The sequence below is a fragment of the Scyliorhinus torazame genome, chromosome 7 (assembly GCF_047496885.1).
Source record: "Scyliorhinus torazame isolate Kashiwa2021f chromosome 7, sScyTor2.1, whole genome shotgun sequence".
NCBI classification, from domain to species: Eukaryota; Metazoa; Chordata; class Chondrichthyes; order Carcharhiniformes; family Scyliorhinidae; genus Scyliorhinus; species Scyliorhinus torazame.
Window position 1 is genome coordinate 2,538,738 of NC_092713.1, and position 25,078 is coordinate 2,563,815.

Sequence of the window (25,078 nt, forward strand, 5' to 3'; positions counted from 1 at the left end):
GCCTCTCTCTCTCCCCCTCTCTCTCTCCGCCTCTCTCTCTCCGCCTCTCTCTCCGCCTCTCTCCCTCCGCCTCTTTCGCTCCGCCTCTCTCCCTCCGCCTCCCTCGCTCCGCCTCCCTCGCTCCGCCTCTCTCTCTCCCCCTCTCTCTCTCCGCCTCTCCCTCTCCACCTCTTTCCCTCCGCCTCTCCGCCTCCCTCGCTCCGCCTCTTTCTCTCCGCCTCTCCCTCTCCGCCTCTCTCTCACCGCCTCTCTCGCTCTGCCTCTCTCTCACCGCCTCTCTCGCTCTGCCTCTCTCTCTCCGCCTCCCTCACTCCGCCTCTCTCTCTCCGCCTCTCTCTCTCCGCCTCTCTCGCTCTGCCTCTCTCCCTCCGCCTCTCTCTTCTCCTTTGAATCATTCCATTTAACCTCACTTCATCAACCAAGAGTTTGGTCACGACTGGAGCTGGATAATCGTGCCTGTGAATCTCCTTGGGATGTCTTATTGTAACAAAGGTGCTGTATAAATGCAATAGTCGTTGATAAATATTCTTCAAGACAATTATTCAGTCAAGGTCTGGTTGTTGTTGTAATTACCTTTGCTCCTGACTCCCCCGGCATTCCCCGGGACCCATCAGCTCCGGACCGACCCTGGAAATGACAAGTGTCCATCGTAAGACATCAGTGTAAAAACGACAGACGGAGTGAAAACAGCGTCGGAGAGGAACATGCAACAGGAACGGGGAATGGAAACAGGAAACTGACATATGGGGATCAGGAAATAGGGATTGGCGAGCAGGGAAATGGGATCAGACATTGGGAAATGGGAATGACTGGGATTGGTGAAATGGAGGTCAGGGAATAGGGACAGTATCAGAAATTATAAGAAATGGAAACAACAGGAGAGCATTTTTATCCGAGGAAATTAAATTCTCTGACTTTGTCCGACAATTATACAGATTATTGACACAGGTTTATGACGTTTGTCATTTCAGGCTTTTCGAGAAAGTAAGGAGAAGCAAAAACAAGTGAGGAGGAGGTTGCGAATCTGCTCCAAGCGTAACGTACCCTCTTCCCTGGTTTGCCAGGTGCACCAAAGGTTCCTTGACTTCCTCGAGGACCCTGTGTCAGAGAGAGCACATGGTGAGGGGCACAGCCAAACACACCGTCACAGTAAAATCCCTGATTCTGAGAGAGCACATGGAGGGGCAGTGCCACACACACCGTCACGGTGAGGGGCAGTGCCACACACACCGTCACGGTGAGGGGCAGTGCCAAACACTCCGTCACAGTCAAATCCTGAAAAGCTTGCCAAATTCCTCCTCATCTCCCCCTCTGCCTCACAACAACTCGCTGTGTAAAAAACATCCTCCTCATCTCCCCCTCTGCCTCACAACAACTCGCTGTGTAAAAAACATCCTCCTCATCTCCCCCTCTGCCTCACAACAACTCGCTGTGTAAAAAACATCCTCCTCATCTCCCCCTCTGCCTCACAACAACTCGCTGTGTAAAAAACATCCTCCTCATCTGCCCCTCTGCCTCACAACAACTCGCTGTGTAAAAAACATCCTCCTCATCTCCCCCTCTGCCTCACAACAACTCGCTGTGTAAAAAACATCCTCCTCATCTCCCCCTCTGCCTCACAACAACTCGCTGTGTAAAAAACATCCTCCTCATCTCCCCCACTGCCTCACAACAACTCGCTGTGTAAAAAACATCCTCCTCATCTCCCCCTCTGCCTCACAACAACTCGCTGTGTAAAAAACATCCTCCTCATCTCCCCCTCTGCCACACAACAACTTGCTGTGTAAAAAACATCCTCCTCATCTCCCCCTCTGCCTCACAACAACTCGCTGGGTGAAACAGGAATCTGGGAGCAGGACATGGCCATTCGGCCCCTCGAGCCTGCTCCACCATTTAACCAGATTATGGCTGATCTTTTAACTCAATCCCATCACCCCGTATCCTCTCATCTCATTTGATAGCTAGAAATCCATTGACCTCGGCTTTCAACACACTCAGTGACTCTGTCTCCGCAGCCCAGCAACCCGGGACTGTAAGTATATTTTCTAAGTCCTGGACCATAGGGGGGAGGTAGCTGCCAATTCCCTCTGTCCTGACATCTGTCCTATATCTATCTCCCCTCAATTTAAAGCTATGTCCCCTCGTGCTAGACATCACCATCCGAGGAAAAAGGCTCTCACTGTCCACCCTATCCAATCCTCTGATCATCTTGTCTGCCTCAATTAAGTCACCTCTTAACCTTCTTCTCTCTAACGAAAACAGCCTCAAGTCCCTCAGCCTTTCCTCATAAGATCTTCCCTCCATACCAGGAAACATTCTGGTAAATCTCCTCTGCACCCTTTCCAATGCTTCCACATCCTTCCTATAATGTGGTGTCCAGAATTGCACGCAATACTCTAAATGCGGCCGCACCTGAGTTTTGTACAGCTGCAACATGACCTCATGGCTCCGAAACTCAATCCCACTACCAATAAAAGCTAACACACCGTACGCCTTCTTAACAACCCTCTCAACCTGAGTGGCAACTTTCAGGGATCTATGTACATGGACACCGAGATCTCTCTGCTCATCCACACTGCCAAGAATCTTACCATTAGCCCAGTACTCTGTCTTCCTGTTATTCCATCCAAAATGAATCACCTCATACTTTTCTGCATTAAACTCCATTTGCCACCTCTCAGCCCAGCGCTGCAGCTTATCTATGTCCCTCTGTAACTTCTAACATCCTTCCGCACTGTCCACAACTCCACCGACTTTAGTGTCATCTGCAAATTTACTCACCCACCTTCTACGCCCTCCTCCAGGTCATTTATAAAAATGACAAACAGCAGTGGTCCCAAAACAGATCCTTGTGGTACACCACTAGTAACTGGACTCCAGTCTGAACATTTCCCATCAACCACCACCCTTTGTCTTCTTCCAGCTAGCCAATTTCTGATCCAAACTGCTAAATCTCCCTGAATCCCATGCTTCCGTATTTTCTGCAGTAGCCTACTGTGGGGAACTTTATCAAACGCTTTACTTAAATCCATATACACCACATCAACTGCTTTATCCTCATCCACCTGTTTGGTCACCTTCTCAAAGAACTCAATAAGGTTTGTGAGGCACGACCTACCCTTCACAAAACCGTGTTGACTATGTCTAATCAAATTATTCCTTTCCAGATGATTATACACCCTATCTCTTATAAACCTTTCCACGATTTTGCCCACAACAGAAGTAAGGCTCACTGGTCTATAGTTATCGGGGTTGTCTCTACTCCCCTTCTTGAACAAGGGGACAACATTTGCTATCCTCCAGTCTTCTGGCACTATTCCTGTTGACAAAGATGACTTAAAGATCAAAGCCAAAGGCTCAGCAATCTCCTCCCTAGCTTCCCAAAGAATGCTAGGATAAATCCCATCCGTCCCAGGGGACTTATCTATTTTCACCCTTTCCAGAATTGTTAACACCTCCTCCTTATGAACCTCAAGCCCTTCTAGTCTAGTAGCCTGAATCCCAGTATTCTCCTCGACAACATTGTCTTTTTCCTGTGTGAATACTGACGAAAAATATTCATTTAGCACCTCTCCTATCTCCTCGGACTCCAAGCACAACTTCCCACTGCTGTCCTTGACTGGCCCTACTCTTACCCTAGTCATTCTTATATTCCTGACATATCTATAGAAAGCTTTAGGGTTATCCTTGATCCTACCTGCCAAAGACTTCTCATGTCCCCTCCTGGCTCTGCTTAGCTCTCTCTTTAGGTCCTTCCTAGCTAACTTGTAACTCTCGAGCGCCCTTACTGAACCTTCATGTCTCATCTTTACATAAGCCTCCTTCTTCCTCTTGACAAGTGTTTTGACTGCCTTAGTAAACCATGGTTCCCTCGCTCGACCACTTCCTCCCTGCCTGACAGGTACATACTTATCAAGGACACGCAGTAGCTGTTCCTTGAACAAGCTCCACATTTCCATTGTGCCCATCCCCTGCAGTTTTTCTCTCCATCCGATGCATCCTTTAAGTTCCTGGGGGTCACCATCACCAGCAGTCTGTCCTGGTCCACTCACGTTGATGCAACAGTCAAGAAAGCCTAACAACGTCTCTACTTCCTACGGCAGCTAAAGAAATTTGGCATGTCTGCATCGACACTCTCAAACTTCTACAGATGTGCGATAGGGAGCATCCTATCCGGCTGCATCACAGCCTGGTATGGCAACTGCTCGGCCCAGGACCGCAAGAAACTGCAGAGTGTGGTGTACTCAGCCCAACGCATCACACAAGCTTGCCACCCCCACATTGATTCTGTCGACACCTCCCGCTGCCTCAGGAAGGCAGACAGCATTATCAGAGACCCCTCCCACCCAGGCTTTGCCCTCTTCCAGACCCTTCCATCAGGCAGAAGGTACAGAAGTCTGAAGACCCGCACATCCAGACATAGGAATAGCTTTTTCCCCACAGCTACTAAACTCCTCAACTACTCTCCTTCGGACTGATCTGTTCCCTGTAAGAACACTATTCACGACGCCCTATGCTGCTCTTGCTCATGTATTTGCTTTGTTTGGCCCCTTGTTCCGCACTGTAACCAATCGCTGTTTGTCGATGTACCATTTGTCAATGCTCTCTGTTGATTATTCTTTTGTCTACTATGTACGTACTGTGTACGTTCCCTCGGCCGCAGGAAAATACTTTTCACTGTAATTCGGTACATGTGACAATAAATATCAATCAATCAAAGGTGAAGTCACACGGAATCAGAGGTGAGGTGGTAAGATGGATACAGAACTGTCTCGGTCACAGAAGGCAAAGGGTAGCAGTAGACGGGTGTTTTTCTGAATGGAAGGTTGTGACGAGTGGTGTTCCACAGGGATCTGTGCTGGGGCCTCTGTTGTTTGTATATAAACGATTTGGAGGAAAATGTCGCCGGTCTGATTAGTAAGTTTGCGGATGACACCAAGGTTGGTGGAGTGGCCGATAGTGTTGAGGATTGTCTGAGGATGCAGCAGGACATGGATAGGTTGGAGACTTCACATAGAACATAGAACAGTACAGCACAGTACAGGCCCTTCGGCCCACAATGTTGTGCTGACCATTTATCCTCATCTAAGATCAACCTAACCTACACCCCTCCAATTTACTGCTGTCCATGTGCCTGTCCAAGAGTCGCTTAAATGTCCCGAATGACTCTGACTCCACCATCTCTGCTGGCAGTGCATTCCTCACACCCACCACTCTCTGTGTAAAGAACCTCTGACATCTCCCCTATACCTTCCTCCAATCACCTTAAAATTATGTCCCCCCTCGTGACAGCAATTTCCGCCCTGGGGAAAAGTCTCTGGATATCCACTCTATCCATGCCTCTCATCACCTTGTACACCTCTATCAAGTCACCTCTCTGCCTTCTTCACTCCAGTGAGAAAAGCCCTAGCTCCCTCAACCTTTCTTCATCAGACATGCCGTCCAGTCCAGGCAGTTTCCTAGTAAATCTCCTCTGCACCCTGTCCAAAGCATCCACATCCTTCCTATAATGAGGCGACCAGAACTGGACACAATATTCCAAGTGTGGTCTAACCAGGGTTTTATAAAGCTGCAGCAAAACCTCACGGCTCTTAAACTCAATCCCCCTGTTAATGAAAGCCAACACACCATACCCCACCTTAACAACCCTATCAACCTGGGTGGCAACTTTGAGGGATCTATGTACGTGGACCCCAAGATCCCTCTGTTCCTCCACACTTCCAAGAATCCTGCCTTTAACCCTGGATTCAGCATTCAAATTCGACCTTCCAAAATGAATCACTTCACATTTATCTGGGTTGAACTCCATCTGCCACTTCTCAGCCCAGCTCTGCATCCTGTCAATGTCCTGTTGTAACTTGCAACAGCCCTCAACGCGATCTACAACTCCCCCAACCTTTGTGTCAACGGGAAACCCTTACTAACCCACCCTTCCACTTCCTCATCCAAGTCATTTATAAAAACCACAAAGAGCAGAGGTCCCAGAACAGATCCTTGTGGGACACCACTGGTCACCGACCTCCAGGCGGAATACTTTCCATCCACTGCCACTCGCTGTCTTCTTTCAACCAGCCAATTCTGTATCCAGACAGCCAAGTTTCCCTGTATCCCATGCCCCCTGACTTTCTGAATGAGACTACCATGGGGAACCTTAGCAAATACCTTACTGAAATCCATATACACCACATCCACTGCCCGACCTTCATCAATGTGTCTCGTCACAACCTCAAAGAATTCAAAGAAATAATCGTAAATCCTATCTCTCAGAATCCTTTCCAGTATTTTGCTCACCACAGACGTAAGACTGACTTGTCTGTAATTCCCAGGAATTTCCCTATTCCCTTTCTTGAACAGGGGAATAAGATCGCCTCCCTCCAATCATCCGGTACAAAGAACAAAGAACAAAGAAATGTACAGCACAGGAACAGGCCCTTCGGCCCTCCAAGCCCGTGCCGACCATACTGCCCGACTAAACTACAATCTTCTACACTTCCTGGGTCCGTATCCTTCTATTCCCATCCTATTCATATATTTGTCAAGATGCCCCTTAAATGTCCCTATCGTCCCTGCCTCCACCACCTCCTCCGGTAGTGAGTTCCAGGCACCCACTACCCTCTGCGTAAAAAACTTGCCTCGTACATCTACTCTAAACTTTGCCCCTCTCACCTTAAACCTATGCCCCCTAGTAATTGACCCCTCTACCCTGGGGAAAAGCCTCTGACTATCCACTCTGTCTATGCCCCTCATAATTTTGTATACCTCTATCAGGTCGCCCCTCAACCTCCTTCGTTCCAGTGAGAACAAACCGAGTTTATTCAATCGCTCCTCATAGCTTATGCCCTCCATACCAGGCAACATTCTGGTAAATCTCTTCTGCACCCTCTCTAAAGCCTCCACATCCTTCTGGTAGTGTGGCGACCAGAATTGAACACTATACTCCAAGTGTGGCCTAACTAAGGTTCTATACAGCTGCAACATGACTTGCCAATTCTTATACTCAATGCCCCGGCCAATGAAGGCAAGCATGCCGTATGCCTTCTTGACTACCTTCTCCACCTGTGTAGCCCCTTTCAGTGATCTGTGGACCTGTACTCCTAGATCTCTTTGACTTTCAATACTCTTGAGGGTTCTACCATTCACTGTATATTCCCTACCTGCATTAGCCCTTCCAAAATGCATTACCTCACATTTGTCCAGGTTAAACTCCATCTGCCATCTCTCCGCCCAAGTCTCCAGACAATCTAAATCCTGCTGTATCCTCAGACAGTCCTCATCGCTATCCGCAATTCCACCAACCTTTGTGTCGTCTGCAAACTTACTAATCAGACCAGTTACATTTTCCTCCAAATCATTTATATATACTACAAAGAGCAAAGGTCCCAGCACTGATCCCTGTGGAACACCACTGGTCACAGCCCTCCAATTAGAAAAGCATCCCTCCATTGCTACCCTCTGCCTTCTATGGCCTAGCCAGTTCTGTATCCACCTTGCCAGTTCACCCCTGATCCCGTGTGACTTCACCTTTTGTACTAGTCTACCATGAGGGACCTTGTCAAAGGCCTTACTGAAGTCCATATAGACAACATCTACTGCCCTACCTGCATCAATCATCTTAGTGACCTCCTCGAAAAACTCGATCAAGTTAGTGAGACACGACCTCCCCTTCACAAAACCGTGCTGCCTCTCACTAATACGTCCATTTGCTTCCAAATGGGAGTAGATCCTGTCTCGAAGAATTCTCTCCAGTAATTTCCCTACCACTGAAGTAAGGCTCACCGGCCTGTAGTTCCGGGATTATCCCTGCCACCCTTCTTAAACAGAGGAACAACATTGGCTATTCTCCAGTCCTCCGGGACATCCCCTGAAGACAGCGAGGATCCAAAGATTTCGGTCAAGGCCTCAGCAATTTCCTCTCCAGCCTCCTTCAGTATTCTGGGGTAGATCCCATCCGGCCCTGGGGACTTATCTACCTTAATATTTTTTAAGACACCCAACACCTCGTCTTTTTGGATCACAATGTGACCCAGGCTATCTACACCCCCTTCTCCAGACTCAACATCTACCAATTCCTTCTCTTTGGTGAATACTGATGCAAAGTATTCATTTAGTACCTCGCCCATTTCCTCTGGCTCCACACATAGATTCCCTTGCCTATCCTTCAGTGGGCCAACCCTTTCCCTGGCTACCCTCTTGCTTTTTATGTAAGTGTAAAAAGCCTTGGGATTTTCCTTAACCCTATTTGCCAATGACTTTTCATGACCCCTTCTAGCCCTCCTGACTCCCTGCTTAAGTTCCTTCCTACTTTCCTTATATGCCACACAGGCTTCGTCTGTTCCCAGCCTTTTAGCCCTGACAAATGCCTCCTTTTTCTTTTTGACGAGGCCTACAATATCATTCGTCATCCAAGGTTCCCGAAAATTGCCGTATTTGTCTTTCTTCCTCACAGGAACATGCCTGTCCTGTATTCCTATCAGCTGACACTTGAAAGCCTCCCACATGTCAGATGTTGATTTGCCCTCAAACATCCGCCCCCAATCTATGCTCTTCAGTTCCCGCCTAATATTGTTATAATTAGCCTTCCCCCAATTTAGCACATTCATCCTCGGACCACTCTTATCCTTGTCCACCAGTACTTTAAAACTTACTGAATTGTGGTCACTGTTACCGAAATGCTCCCCTACTGAAACATCTACCACCTGGCCGGGCTCATTCCCCAATACCAGGTCCAGTACCGCCTCTTCCCTAGTTGGACTGTTTACATATTGTTTTAAGAAGCCCTCCTGGATGCTCCTTACAAACTCTGCCCCGTCTAAGCCCCTGGCACTAAGTGAGTCCCAGTCAATATTGGGGAAGTTGAAGTCTCCCATCACCACAACCCTGTTGTTTTTACTCTTTTCCAAAATCTGTCTACCTATCTGCTCCTCTATCTCCCGCTGGCTGTTGGGAGGCCTGTAGTATACCCCCAACATTGTGACTGCACCCTTCTTATTCCTGATCTCTACCCATATAGCCTCACTGCCCTCTGAGGTGTCCTCTCGCTGTATAGCTGTGATACTCTCCTGAACAAGTAGCGCAACTCCGCCTCCCCTTTTACATCCCCCTCTATCCCGCCTGAAACATCTAAAACCTGGAACGTTTAGCTGCCAATCCTGCCCTTCCCTCAACCAGGTCTCTGTAATGGCAACAACATCATAGTTCCAAGTAGTAATCCAAGCTCTAAGTTCATCTGCCTTACCCGTAATGCTCCTTGCATTAAAACATATGCACTTCAGGCCACCAGACCCGCTGTGTTCAGCAACTTCTCCCCGTCTGCTCTGCCTCAGAGCCACACGGTCCATATTCCCTAGTTCTCCCTCAACGCTCTCACCTTCTGACCTATTGCTCCCGTGCCCACCCCCCTGCCATACTAGTTTAAACCCTCCCGTGTGACACTAGCAAATCTCGCGGCCAGGATATTTATGCCTCTCCGGTTTAGATGCAACCCGTCCATCTTATACAGGTCACACCTGCCCCGGAAGAGCTCCCAGTGGTCCAGATAACCGAAACCCTCCCTCCTACACCAGCTGTTTAGCCACGTGTTTGTCTGCTCTATCTTCCTATTTCTAGCCTCACTGGCACGTGGCACAGGGAGTAATCCCGAGATTACAACCCTCGAGGTCCTGTCTTTTAACTTTCTGCCTAGCTCCCTGAACTCCTGCTGCAGGACCTCATGCCTCTTCCTGCCTATGTCGTTAGTACCAATATGTACAACGACCTCTACCTGTTTGCCCTCCCCCTTCAGGATTCCCTCTACCCGTTCGGAGACATCCTGGACCCTGGCACCAGGGAGGCAACATACCATCCTGGAGTCTCTTTCACGTCCACAGAAGCGCCTATCTGTTCCCCTGACTATAGAGTCCCCTATAACTATTACTCTTCTGCGCTTTGACCCTCCCTTCTGAACATCAGAGCCAGCCGTGGTGCCACTGCTCTGGCTGCTGCTGTTTTCCCCTGATAGGCTATCCCCCCCGACAGTATCCAAAGGGGTATATCTGTTCGAGAGGGGGACAACCACAGGGGATTCCTGCACTGACTGCCTGCCCTTTCTGGTGGTCACCCATTTCTCTGCCTGCACCTTGGGTGTGACCACACTTACATAACTGCGATCTATGACGCTTTCCGCCATCTGCATGCTCCTAAGTGCATCCAATTGCTGCTCCAACCGAACCATGCGGTCTGTGAGGAGCTGCAGTTGGGTGCACTTTCTGCAGATGAAGCCATCCAGGACGCTGGAAGCCTCCCGGACCTGCCACATCTCACAGTCAGAGCACAGCACCCCTCTAACTGACATTGCGTCAATTAATTAAAATTAAAATTTGTCTTTTTTTTTAATAAATACTTTTTTTTTTAATTACAAAGTTACTGTCAACTATCTGTTTCCTAGCACTAGATTTCTAATAGAAATGCGATAGCTAACTATAATATCCTCCGATCTCTGGCTTAGATATCCTCTAAATTATAATTAAGTTATTATGTTTAATTAGTTCCCAAATAGTCAAAAAAATTTAGGTTAGAATCCCAACCAGCCACTCAGGTCACAGCTTTTCTGTCCCCCCCGACACACACAATTTGAAAAAAGGTATAAAAGTAAAAATCACTTGCTTACCTTCTGAGATGTTCTCAGGTTCTCTCGCTGACAGAGACTGCTCCTCCACCTCCAATCCTTGGCCTGCACAATGCTAATAATATATAATATAATATGGCACTTACCTTACACCAATGGGTCTTATTATTAGGTTAGAGGAGGAGGGTGGGTGGGAGACACTACACGTGTAGTGTCTCGGGTTTCCTCTCCACCAGAATTTATTGGCGGGGGGGGGGGGACTTGCCAGAGGTCGAACTTCCGGTTCCCGCCGAAATCCAAAGGGCTGCTCCTGTAAAGGTAAGGTTTTTAAACTCACTACTCACCTCCAAGAAGGCCCCTGCGCACCGCTGCCGCCGAAATCCAATGGGCTGCTCCTGTAAAGGTAAGTGCTTTTAAACTAACTACTCACCTCCAAGAAGGCCCCTGCGCACCGCTGGTACTACTCCAGTGGAGAGTGAGGACGCAAAGATCATCGCCAATGGCGCAGCAATCTCCTCCCTCGCTTCCCGCAGTAACCTTGGGTACATCCCATCAGGCCCAGGGGACTTATCTATCCTGATGCTTTTCAAAATTTCCAGAACATCCTCCTCCTTAATATCAACCTGTTCGAGCCTATTAACCTGGTTCACGCTGTCCTCATGGGCAACAAGGTCCCTCTCTCTGGTGAATACTGAAGCAAAATATTCATTTAGGGCCTCCCCCATCTCCTCACACTCGAGGTACAAGTTCCCTCCACTATCCCTGATCAGCTTTACTCTCACTCTGATCATCCTCTTATTTCTCACATAAGTGTGGAACACCTTGGGGTTTTCCCTAATCCTTCCCGCCAGGGCTTTTTCATGCCCCCTTCTAGCTCTCCTCAGCCCATTTTTGAGTTCCTTCCTGGCTACCTTGTAACCCTCTCGAGCAGTGCCAGATCCTTGCTTCCTCAACCTTACGTAAGCTTCCTTCTTCCTCTTGACTAGAAGCTCCACTTCTCTTGTCATCCAAGGCTCCTTCACCTTACCATTCCTTCCTCGTCTCAGTGGGACAAAACTATCCAGCACTCGCAGCAAGTGCTCCTTAAACAACCCCCACATTACTGTTGTGCATTTCCCTGAGAATAACTGTTCCCAATTTATGCTCCTCAGCTCCTGTCTAATAGCAGTATAATTTCCCCTCCCCCAATTAAATACCTTCCCATACTGTGTGTTCCTATCCCTCTCCATGACTATGGTAAAGGTCAAGGAGTTGTGATCACTGTCACCGAAATGCTCCCCCACAGAGGCATCTGAGACAGGCCTGGTTCATTGCCGAGCACCAAGTCCAATATGGCCTCCCCCCTAGTCAGCCTATCTACATATAGAGTCCGGAATCCTTCCTGTACACACCTGACAAAATCTGCTCCATCCAAACCATTTGCACTAAGGAGATTCCAGTCAATATTAGGGAAGTTGAAGTCACCCATGACAACAACTCTGATACTTCTGCATCTTTCCAAGATCTTCCACCCAATCTGTTCCTCTATCTCTCTGCTGCTATTGGGGGTCTATAGAAAACTCCAAATAAAATGACTGCTCCTTTCTTGTTTCTGACTTCCACCCATACTGACTCAGTAGACATACCCTCCTCAACTACCTACTTTTCTGCAGCTGTGGTGCACTCCCTAATTAACAGTGCCACTCCCCCTCCTCTTTTACCTCCCCTATTCTTCTTAAAACATCTAAACCCCGGAACATCTAACAACCATTCCTGCCCCTGTGAAATCCATGTCTCCGTAATGGCCACAACATCGTAGTTCCAAGTACTGATCCACGCTCTAAATTCATCACCCTTATTCCTGACACTCCTTGCATTAAAATGGACACACTTTAACCCATCCCACTGAGTGCAACTTTGCCCCATCAACTGTCTATCCTCCCCCACAGCCTAAGCAGAGAAATGGCAAATGGAGTTTAATCCAGACAAATGTGAGGTAATGCATTTTGGTAGGTCTAACACAGAGGGGAAATATACCGTAAATGGCAAAATTCTTTGGAATATAGAAAGTCAGAGAGTTCTGGGCGTGCAGGTCCACAGACCTTTGAAGGTGGCAACACAAGTGGACAAGGTAGTCCAGAACGCAGACGGAATGCTTGCCTTCATTGGACAGGATATCGAGTATAAAAACTGGCAAGTCAGGCTGCAGCTGTATAGAACCTTGGTAAGGCCGCACTTGGAATATTGCGCACAATTCTGGTCGTCACACTACCAGAAGGATGTGGAGGCTTTGGAGAGGGTGCAGAGGAGGTTTACCAGGATGTTGCCTGGTCTGGAGGGTGTTAGCTATGTGGAGAGGCTGAATAGACTCGGACTGTTTTCATTAGAAAGACGGAGATTGAGGGATGACCTGATAGAGGTCTACAAGATTATGAGGGGCATGCAGGGAAAAGGGGAGAGAAGATGAAGTACGAGTGCAAGCTAGCGAGTAATATAAAGGAAGATAGGAAGAGTTTTTTTCAATATATAAAAGGTAAGAGAGAGGCAAAATAAGACATTGGGCAACTGGAAAATTTGGCTGGAGAAGTAATAATAGGAAACAAAGAGATGGCAGACAAACTGAATAGTTACTTTGCATCAGTCTTCACTGTGGAAGATACCAGTGGGATGCCAGAGCTCCAGGAGAACCAGGGGGCAGAGGTGAGTGCCGTGACCATCACTAAGGAGAAAGTTCTGGGGAAACTGAAAAGTCTGAAGGTGGATAAGTCACCTGGGCCGGATGGACTACACCCCAGGGTTGTAAAAGAGATAGCGGAGGAGATTGTGGAGGCATTGGTGGTGATCTTTCAGGAATCACTGGAGGCAGGAAGGGTCCCAGAGAACTGGAAAGTGGTGAATGTAACACCCCTGTTTAAGAAGGGAGGGAGAAGACGGGATATTATAGGCTGGTTAGCCTGACTTCGGTCATTGGTAAGATTTTAGAGTCTGTTATTAAAGAGATCGCGGAGTAGTTGGAAGTGCATGGTAAAATAGGACTGAGTCAGCACAGCTTTGTCAAGGGGAGGTCATGGCTGACAAATCTGTTAGAGTTCTTTGAGGAGAAGGCAGCATGATGGCGCAGTGGGTTAGCACTGCTGCCTCACGGCGTCGAGGTCCTAGGTTCGATCCCGGCTCTGGGTTACCGTCCGTGTGGCGTTTGCACATTCTCTCATGTCTGTGTGGGTTTCGCCCCCACAACCCAAAGATGTGCAGGGTAGGTGGATTGGCCACACTAAATTGCCCCATAATTGAAAAAAAAGAATTGGGTACTCTAAATTTATTTTTAAAACAGTTCTTTGAGGAGGTTTACAAAATTATGAGGGGCATAGACAGAGTGGATAGTCAGAGGCTTTTCCCCAGGGTAGAGGGGTCAATTACTAGGGGGCATAGGTTTAAGGTGTGAGGGGCAAGGTTTAGAGTGGTCAGACCCCATTTGGAGTATTGTGAGGAGTTTTGGGCCCCGTATCTAAGGAAGGATGTGGCCTTGGAAAGGGTCTAGAGGAGGTTCACAAGAATGATCCCTGGAATGAAGAGCTTGTTGTATGAGGAACGGTTGAGGACTCTGGGTCTGTACTTGTTGGAGTTTCGAAGGATGAGGGGGGAATCTTATAGAAACTTACAGGATACTGCGAGGCCTGGATAGAGTGGACGTGGAGAGAATGTTTCCACTTGTAGGAAAAACTAGAACCAGAGGACACCATCTCAGACTAAAGGAACGATCCTTTAAAACAGAGATGAGGAGGAATTTCTTCAGCCAGAGGGTGGTGAATCTGTGGAACTCTTTGCCGCAGAAGGCTGTGGAGGCCAAATCACTGAGTGTCTTTAAGACAGAGATAGATAGGTTCCTGATTAATAAGGGGATCAGGGGTTATGGGGAGAAGGCAGGAGAATGGGGATGAGAAAAATATCAGCCATGATTGAATGGTGGAGCAGACTCGATGGGCCGAGTGGCCTAATTCTGCTCCTATGTCTCATGGATGGGCAGGCACTCTTTCCCAGGGTGGAGGGGTCAGTCACCAGGGGGCAGAGGTTTAAGGTCCGTGGACAAGGTTTAGAGGAGATGTGCGAGGCAGGTTTTTTACACAGAGGGTGGTGAGTGCCTGGAACGCGTTGCCAGGGGAGGTTGTGGAAACAGATACATTAACGGTGTTCAAAAGGCATCTTGACAAATACATGGATAGGATGGGTATAGAGGGATACGGCACAAGGAAGTGCTGAGGGTTTCGGCAAAGGTTGGTATCATGACCGGCACAGGCTTGGAGGGCCGAAGGGCCTGTTCCTGTGCTGGATTATGCTTTGTATTTAGGACAGAGATGAGGAGAAATTTCTTCACCCAGAGAGTGGTCGGCCTGTGGAATTCGTTACCACAGGAAGTAATTGAGTCCAAAACATTGTATGTTTTTAAGAAGCGGTTAGATATCGCACTGAGGGCGAGGGGGATCGATGGCTATGGGGGAAAGCAGGATTAGGCTATTGAGTTGGATGATCAGCCATGACCATAATGAATGGCGGAGCGAGCTCGAAGGGCCGAATGGCCTCCCCCTGCTATGTTTCTGTGTGTTGCAGATTTTTTATTCCTCCCTTGCTGGATTGTGTTTGCGCATCGCCAGGGCTCCGTGTTCCTGCGTCCATATTAACACCAGACCATTTGCCCTGTCTCATTCTCTAAACAAAACTTACCATTTCGTGTTGCTAAACAGGAGGTTAAACTGCGGGTTACACTCAAAGCTGCTATCTGACATTCTAAATGAAAATGTGTGCAGGAAAGTCGGACATCGATTACCTGTGGGCCCTCTTCACCTTCCTGGCCTTTCAGTCCAGCTCCACCAGGAATCCCCTAATCCATAAGAGGGAAAAGAGAAATTAGAAAGAGTCCAGGAAACTCGGTCACAGGATAGAGGTTTGACGTCACGGTCCTCTCGATTATTAGTCAAGGTGATTGGGTCACATATTCAGCAACATAATCAGAACAATATCCTTTTTCAAAACAGTGACAAGTTGGCAAATAGAACAACAGGGCGAACGCAAAAAATACTTTCCATTTTAATCAATAAATTGGGAATTAAAATCTAGTCTCAGTAATGGTGACCATGGAGCGCTCATCAATTATTGTAAACAACCATTTGGTTCACAAGAGATCTTTAGGGAAGTAAATTTGCCGTCCTTACCTGGTCTGGCCAATGTGTGACCCAGCAAGCCGTATAAACCACGGCAACAAAGTCAAAAAGGAAAAAGACTGGACAGACCAGCTAGCATTAACCGAGACGTCAGGAATGATAACACTCATTGACTCTGCAAAATCCTCCTTCCTAACATCTGGGAGCGCAAATCGGGATGCAATTCCATATCTGTTGCATTGCAAGTTTATGTATGGCGTGGAACACGAGGGATTCCCCGCCCCCACCCCCCGGCCCTGCCCCCTGCACTGCAAACCATACCCCCCCCCCCCCACACAGATTGCCTGCGTTCCCCAGGGACCCTTAATGAGGCCCCCCCCAGCACCCGATTAATATGGAGACCCCCAGGGGTCCCATGAATAGGGAGTCAACTCCCAGGGACACCTGCATTAGTAAAACCCCCAACAGAGATCCCCTGACTGAAGGGACTCCCAACAGGGCCCCCCCCTGAAGAAGCAACCACCCCTCCCCCACACAGACCCTCCCCTGCCACAGAAAAGAGACCCCTGTCTGGAAGCTAGACGGCCGTCAAGACAGGGCAGTGAAAAATTACAGCTTTAACACATAACTGGACGCTCCACCTGTCCATACCTCAAAGAAGAAACAGCTGTAACCTGAGTCTAGACCCCTCATCCGCCAGCTGCAAACCATTCATAACCTTCTAGCAGCGGGCTGTGATTGGCAGCTTCAAAAAAACAGCTGCTGCCTTGATTCATTCATCTCCCTTCATGTTTCAGCGACTCTAAGTAGTGAAACCCCAATGTTTACAAACATCAACCACATTAAAGAGAGGTAAGTGCATTCTAAGCACTAAGTACATGCCAATCACTCAAGCATGTGATTGCAATGAATGTACCTCAGGGAGGTGTAGAGGCACTGATCCAATAAGGTAGATGATTCGTGGCCCCAGGGACAGAGGAATGATGTATGGCCCGAGCATCGGGCGGTGGGCTCACTAATGGATGCAACTGCATCTTTCACACCAATTGCATTCATTCACATTCTCCCGCTGCCGTGCATTTGTGGAACTACATTCCAGCAGCAGAGGAGGGTTGGATCAGCGCCCCCTCCCGCACCCCCCCTCCCCCTCCCGCCCCCCCCCCCCCCCCCCCCGATGCCTGGTGCCAATCCTGGTTTTGTAATTCTCTGTGGAGCAATCCAGACATTCACCCCCCCCAAGCCCCGCACCCCGTCAGCACATCTCACACACACACAACCTCATCTCATCTCCTATTCCCTCACCGTCAGATTCATCTGTCCACCAGCTCCCTCTCTCCCACTGCCTATTAGTCTAAAGTCGTATTAACCTCCCGAATCATCCTTTATTCCGGGACCCCATCTAACCTTTTTTGGTCACTCAGGGCAATTTATCATGGCCAATCCACCTAACAGCACGTCTTTGGACTGTGGGAGGAAACCGGAGCACCCGGAGGAAACCCACGCAGACACGGGGAGAACGTGCAGACTCCGCACGTCGTCCCACTCGTCCTAATGGAATGATTCCTATCGATTCGGTATGAGCAACAATGTCCTGTGAAACTAAACTGAATTCAACATCAATACAGATTGGCCAGAAACATTGTCCAATCACCATCGAGAAGCATCAAGGAGCCCAATCTGACACTGGAGGAAGACATGAGGGCAGAGGGAAGGTGAAGGCGGGAGGAGGGAAGGCAGATGGAGTGAGGAGGAAGGAGGGAGGGCAGATGGAGTGAGGGGAAGGAGGGAGGAGGGAGGGCAGGTGGAGTGAGGGGGAAGGAGGGAGGAGGGAGGGCAGGTGGAGTGAGGGGAAGGAGTGAGGGGGAAGGAAGGAGAGCAGATGGAGTGGGGGGGATGGAGTGAGGGGGATGGAGGGATGGGGGAGGAGGGAGGGCAGGTGGAGTGAGGGGGAAGGAGGGAGGAGGGAGGGCAGATGGAGTGAGGGGGAAGGAGGGAGGGCAGATGGAGTGAGGGGGAAGGAGGGAGGGGGAAGGAGGGAGAGCAGATGGAGTTAGGGGGATGGAGGGAGGGGGAAGGAGGGAGGTCAGATGGAGTGAGAGGGGTGGAGGGAGGGGGAAGGAGGGAGGTCAGATGGAGTGAGAGGGAAGGAGGGAGGGGGAAGGAGGGAGGTCAGATGGAGTGAGAGGGGTGGAGGGAGGGGGAAGGAGGGAGGGGGAAGGAGGGAGGGAGAAGGAAGGAGGGAGGGCAGATGGAGTGAGGATGTAGGAGGGTGGGGGAAGGAGGAAGGAGGGAGGGCAGATGGAGTGAGGGGGAAGGAGTGAGGGGGAAGGAGTGAGGAGGGAGGAGGGAGGGCAGATGGAGTGAGGGGGAAGGAGGGAGAGCAGATGGAGTGAGAGGGAAGGAGGGAGGGGGAAGGAGGGAGGAGGGAGGGGGATGGAGGGAGGGCAGGTGGAGTGAGAGGGAAGGAGGGAGGGGGAAGGAGAGAGGGGGATGGAGTGAGGGGGATGGAGGGAGGGGGGAGGGGGCGAATGGAGTGAGGGGGATGGTGGGAGGGGGGGATGGAGTGAGGGGGAGGAGGGAGGGGGGATGGAGTGAGGGGGTGGAGGGAGAGGGAGGAGGGAGGGGGAGGAGGGTGGAGGGAGGACGGATGGAGTGAGGGGGTGGAGGGAGGGGGAAGGAGGGAGGGAGAAGGAGGGAGGGAGAAGGAGGGAGGGAGAAGGAGGGAGGGAGGGTGGATGGAGTGAGGATGGGTGGAGTGAGGGTCGATGGAGTGAGGGGGATGGAGGGAGGGGGAGGGTGGGCAGATGGAGTGAGGGGGGCGGAGGGTGGGGGAGGAGGGTGGGGGATGGAGTGAGGGGGAGGAGGGAGGGTGGATGGAGTGAGGGGAAGGAGGGAGGGTGGATGGAGTGAGGGTGATGGAGGGAGGGGGAGGAGCATGGGGGGTGGAGGGAGGGGGATGAGTGAGGGGGTGGAGGGAGGGGAGGAATGAGGGGGGTGGAGGGAGGGGAGAAGGCAGGGGATGGAGGGAGGGTGGATGGAGTGAGGGGGATGGAGTGAGGGGGAGGAGGGAGGGGGATGGAGGGAGGGGGAGGAGCGAGGGGGTGGAGGGAGGGTGGGCAGGAGGGAGGCAAGACGGGAGGGGATGGAGGGAGGATGGAGTGAGGGGAAGGAGGGAGGGTGGATGGAGGGAGGAGGATGGAGGGCGGGGTGGATGGAGGGGGAAGGAGTTCAGATCCTGTTCAGCCACAATCTCATTGAGGAGCTGATTGTTTCCCATCACCAAGTAGCAGAGGTTGATCAGTATCGTCTCCCCTGGACAGTATTGTCTCCCCTGGACAGTATTGTCTCCCCTGGACAGTATTGTCTCCCCTGGACAGTATTGTCTCTCCTGGACAGTATTGTCTCCCCTGGATCAGTATTGTCTCCCCTGGACAGTATTGTCTCCCCTGGACAGTATTGCCTCCCCTGGACAGTATTGTCTCCCCTGGACAGTATTGTCACCCCTGGACAGTATTGTCTCCCCTGGACAGTATTGTCTCCCCTGGACAGTATCGTCTCCCCTGGACAGTATCGTCTCCCCTGGACAGTATTGTCTCCCCTGGACAGTATTGTCTCCCCTGGACAGTATTGTCTCCCCTGGACAGTATTGTCTCCCCTGGACAGTATTGTCTCCCTGGACAGTATTGTCTCCCCTGGACAGTATTGTCTCCCCTGGACAGTATTGTCTCCCCTGGACAGTATTGTCTCCCTGGACAGTATTGTCTCCCCTGGACAGCATTGTCTCCCCTGGACAGTGTTGTCTCCCCTGGACAGTATTGTCTCCCCTGGACAGTATTGTCTCCCCTGGACAGTATTGTTTCCCCTGGACAGTATTGTCTCCCCTGGACAGTATTGTCTCCCTGGACAGTATTGTCTCCCCTGGACAGTATTGTCTCCCCTGGACAGTATTGTCTCCCTGGACAGTATTGTCTCCCCTGGACAGCATTGTCTCCCCTGGACAGTATTGTCTCCCTGGACAGTATTGTCTCCCCTGGACAGTATTGTCTCCCCTGCACAGTATTGTCTCCCTGGACAGTATTGTCTCCCTGGACAGTATTGTCTCCCCTGGACAGTATTGTCTCCCCTGCACAGTATTGTCTCCCTGGACAGTATTGTCTCCCCTGGACAGCATTGTCTCCCCTGTACAGTGTTGTCTCCCCTGGACAGTATTGTCTCCCCTGGACAGTATTGTCTCCCCTGGACAGTATTGTCTCCCCTGGACAGTATTGTCTCCCCTGGACAGTATTGTCTCCCTGAACAGTATTGTCTCCCCTGGACAGTATTGTCTCCCCTGGACAGTATTGTCTCCCCTGGACAGTATTGTCTCCCCTGGACAGTATTGTCTCCCCTGGACAGTAGTGTCTCCTCTGGACAGTATTGTCTCCCCTGGACAGTATTGTCTCCCCTGGACAGTATTGTCTCCCCTGGACAGTATTGTCTCCCCTGGACAGTATTGTCTCCCCTGGACAGTATTGTCTCCCCTGGACAGTATTGTCTCCCCTGGACAGTTTTGTCTCCCTGGATCGGGAGTGAGTGATGTAACAGGAGCAGACAGTGAGATCTCTGTAAATCAGAAAAATACTTTACCATCTCCAGCCTGAAAGGCAAACCCACTTTAAAGGTTTGTCAATGATATTGTGAAGAATTTCAGTGACAGACCTTGTTTCCGAGAACACAGCAGAGGCAGGATTCCCATGAATGTCCTGTCTGGCTGACTGGTTTTATCCATCTGTCCCCATTATTTCCAATTCTTTGCTGCTCCTCTGCAGGATATTGTGCAGTCAGCGATATCGAAAACATATTCAAACCGCAAACTGCAATGAAAACCCCTCCAGAGGACACACAAACCGCCAGCTCCTCACAGACTTTCCCCTGGCTACGAGAGGAACGAGACTAAATATTGGGAGCAGCAGGAAATGGATCCTCCGGAGTGAAGGCATCCAGTCTAGGGAACATAAATCTCACTTAGACTCGGGGAGTCAGGTTACACTTTTTTCAATGAGAATGAAGTCTGGAATGAACAAAGATTTAAAATGTCCTTCGGCACCATTATCAGCACAGTAATCTGCAGGCCCACTGCTCATTCAAATAGAGAGACTACATCGAAATGCAGAGCATCACCTGAAGCAACTTGAGCCAATTTATACATCAGCTGTTTGAATCTGGGAGACAGGTGAAGAAATGTCTTTGAGGAAAGGGTTATTTTGAGTTATTCTCAGATCCACTCAACAGGGCAGCACGGTAGCACAGCGGTTAGCACAGCCGTTTCACAGCTCCAGGATCCCAGGTTCGATTCCCCGCTGGGTCACTGTCTGTGCGGAGTCTGCACGTTCTCCCCGTGTCTGCGTGGGTTTCCTCCGGGTGCTCCGGTTTCCTCCCACAGTCCAAAGGTGGGGACGTTAGGTGGATTGGCCTTGATAAATTGACCTTAGTATTCAAAAAAGGTTAATTGCAATTCCATATTAGGTGGGCATAGGGTGCAGGTGTGGCCCTAAATGGGGTGCTCTTTCCAAGGGGCGGTGCAGGCTCGATGGGCCGAATGGCCAGCGTCTGCACTGTAAATTCTATGATACTATGATTTGAACACGCACTGTAGTGACTGAGGGAGTGCCGCACTGTCAGAGGGGCAGTACTGAGGGAGTGCAGCACAGTCAGAGGGTCAGTACTGAGGGAGTGCTGCACTGTCAGAGGGTCAGTACTGAGGGAGTGCTGCACTGTCAGAGGGTCAGAGTGTCAGTACTGAGGGTGTGCCGCACTGTCAGGGGGTCAGTACTGAGGGAGTGCTGCACTGTCAGAGTGTCAGTACTGAGGGTGTGCCGCACTGTCAGAGGGTCAGTACTGAGGGAATGCTGCACTTTCAGAGGGTCAGTACTCAGGGGGTGCTGCACTGTCAGAGGGTCAGTACTGAGGGAGTGCTGCACTGTCAGAGGGTCAGTACTGAGGGGGTGCTGCACTGCCAGTGGGTCAGTACTGAGGGAGTGCCGCACTGTCAGACGGTCAGTACTGAGGGAGTGCCGCACTGTCAGAGGGTCAGTGCTGAGGGAGTGCCGCACTGTCAGAGGGTCAGTACTGAGGGAGTGCTGCACTGTCAGAGGGTCAGTACTGAGGGAGCTCCGCACTGTCAGAGGGTCAGTACTGAGGGAGTGCCGCACTGTCAGAGGGTCAGTACTGAGGGAGCTCCGCACTGTCAGAGGGTCAGAGTGTCAGTACTGAGGGTGTGCCGCACTGTCAGAGGGTCAGTACTGAGGGAGTGCTGCACTGTCAGAGGGTCAGTACTGAGGGAGTGCTGCACTGTCAGAGGGTCAGTACTGAGGGGGTGCTGCACTGTCAGAGGGTCAGTACTGAGGGAGTGCTGCACTGTCAGAGGGTCAGTACTGAGGGAATGCAGCACTTTCAGAGGGTCAGTACTCAGGGGGTGCTGCACTGTCAGAGGGTCAGTACTGAGGGAGTGCTGCACTGTCAGAGGGTCAGTACTGAGGGAGTGCTGCACTGTCAGAGGGTCAGTACTGAGGGAGTGCCGCACTATCAGAGGGTCAGTACTGAGGGAGTGCCGCACTGTCAGAGGGTCAGTACTGAGGGAGTGCTGCACTGTCAGAGGGTCAGTACTGAGGGAGTGCTGCACTGTCAGAGGGTCAGTACTGAGGGAGTGCTGCACTGTCAGAGGGTCAGTACTGAGGGAGTGCCGCACTGTCAGAGGGTCAGTACTGAGAGAGCGCTGCACTGTCAGAGGGTCAGTACTGAGGGAGTGCTGCACTGTCAGAGGGTCAGTACTGAGAGAGTGCTGCATTGTCAGAGGGTCAGTACTGAGAGAGTGCTGCATTGTCAGAGGGTCAGTACTGAGGGAGTGCTGCACTGTCAGAGGGTCAGTACTGAGGGAGTGCTGCACTGTCAGAGGGTCAGTACTGAGGGAGTGCTGCACTGTCAGAGGGTCAGTACTGAGAGAGCGCTGCACTGTCAGAGGGTCAGTACTGAGGGAGTGCTGCACTGTCAGAGGGTCAATACTGAGGGAGTGCTGCACTGTCAGAGGGTCAGTACTGAGGGAGCTCCGCACTGTCAGAGGGTCAGTACTGACGGAGTGCTGCACTGTCAGAGGGTCAGTACTGAGGGGGTGCTGCACTGTCAGAGGGTCAATACTGAGGGAGTGCTGCACTGTCAGAGGGTCAGTACTGAGGGAGCTCCGCACTGTCAGAGGGTCAGTACTGAGGGAGTGCTGCACTGTCATCATTTTTTAATGTCATCATTGGCTACAGGAATAGTGCCAGAGGACTGGAGGACAGCAAATGTGGTCCCTTTGTTCAAAAAGGGGAGCAGAGACAACCCCGGCAACTATAGACCGGTGAGCCTCACGTCTGTAGTGGGTAAAGTCTTGGAGGGGATTATAAGAGACAAGATTTATAATCATCTAGATAGGAAGAATATGATCAGGGATAGTCAGCATGGCTTTGTGAAGGGTAGGTCATGCCTCACAAACCTTATCGAGTTCTTTGAGAAGGTGACTGAACAGGTAGACGAGGGTAGAGCAGTTGATGTGGTGTATATGGATTTCAGTAAAGCGTTTGATAAGGTTCCCCATGGTAGGCTATTGCAGAAAATACGGAGGCTGGGGATTGAGGGTGATTTAGAGATGTGGATCAGAAATTGGCTAGCTGAAAGAAGACAGAGGGTGGTGGTTGATGGGAAATGTTCAGAATGGAGTTCAGTTACAAGTGGCGTACCACAAGGATCTGTTCTGGGGCCGTTGCTGTTTGTCATTTTTATCAATGACCTAGAGGAAGGCGCAGAAGGGTGGGTGAGTAAATTTGCAGACAACACTAAAGTCGGTGGTGTTGTCGATAGTGTGGAAGGATGTAGCAGGTTACAGAGGGGTATAGATAAGCTGCAGAGCTGGGCTGAGAGGTGGCAAATGGAGTTTAAGTAGAGAAGTGTGAGGTGATTCACTTTGGAAGGAATAACAGGAATGCGGAATATTTGGCTAATGGTAAAGTTCTTGGAAGTGTGGATGAGCAGAGGGATCTAGGTGTCCATGTACATAGATCCCTGAAAGTTGCCACCCAGGTTGATAGGGTTGTGAAGAAGGCCTATGGAGTGTTGGCCTTTATTGGTAGAGGGATTGAGTTCCGGAGTCGGGAGGTCATGTTGCAGCTGTACAGAACTCTGGTACGGCCGCATTTGGAGTATTGCGTACAGTTCTGGTCACCGCATTATAGGAAGGACGTGGAGGCTTTGGAGCGGGTGCAGAGGAGATTTACCAGGATGTTGCCTGATATGGAGGGAAAATCTTATGAGGAAAGGCTGATGGACTTGAGGTTGTTTTCGTTGGAGAGAAGAAGGTTAAGAGGAGACTTAATAGAGGCATACAAAATGATCAGGGGGTTGGATAGGGTGGACAGTGAGACCCTTCTCCCGCGGATGGAAATGGCTGGCACGAGGGGACATAGCTTTAAACTGAGGGGTAATAGATATAGGACAAGAGGTCAGAGGTAGGTTCTTTACGCAAAGAGTAGTGAGGCCGTGGAATGCCCTACCTGCTACAGTAGTGAACTCGCCAACATTGAGGGCATTTAAAAATTTATTGGATAAACATATGGATGATAATGGCATAGTGTAGGTTAGATGGCTTTTGTTTCGGTGCAACATCGTGGGCCGAAGGGCCTGTACTGCGCTGTATCGTTCTATGTTCTATGTTCTATGTCAGAGGGTCAGTGCTGAGGGAGTGCCGCACTGTCAGAGGGTCAGTGCTGAGGGAGTGCCGCACTGTCAGAGGATCAGTGCTGAGGGAGTGTCGCACTGTCAGAGGATCAGTACTGAGGGAGTGCTGCACTGTTTGAGGGTCAGTACTGAGGGAGTGCTGCACTGTCAGAGGGTCAGTACTGAGGGAGTGCTGCTCTGTCAGAGGGTCAGTACTGAGGGAGTGCCGCACTGTCAGAGGATCAGTGCTGAGGGAGTGCTGCACTGTCAGAGGGTCAGTGCTGAGGGAGTGCCGCACTGTCAGAGGGTCAGTACTGAGGGAGTGCTGCACTGTCAGAGAGTCTGTACTGAGGGAGTGCTGCACTGTCAGAGGGTCAGTACTGAGGGAGTGCCGCACTGTCAGAGGGTCAGTACTGAGGGAGTGCTGCACTGTCAGAGGGTCAGTTCTGAGGGAGTGCTGCACTGTCAGAGGGTCAGTACTGAGGGAGTGCCGCACTGTCAGAGGGTCAGTACTGAGGGAGTGCTGCACTGTCAGAGGGTCAGTTCTGAGGGTGTGCTGCACTGTCAGAGGGTCAGTACTGAGGGAGTGCCGCACTGTCAGAGGGTCTGTATT

At 50.5% G+C, this 25,078-nt stretch overlaps 1 protein-coding gene across 1 annotated transcript in view; it reads right to left on the reverse strand.

The window, feature by feature from the left end:
• col11a1a (collagen, type XI, alpha 1a) overlaps positions 1-25,078 on the reverse strand; it is a 1,142,395-nt gene that overhangs the window by 762,269 nt on the left and 355,048 nt on the right. The window contains 3 exon segments of the mRNA XM_072510277.1: positions 574-627; positions 1,045-1,098; positions 15,405-15,458. Of these exon segments, the coding sequence (XP_072366378.1) occupies positions 574-627; positions 1,045-1,098; positions 15,405-15,458 (162 nt within the window).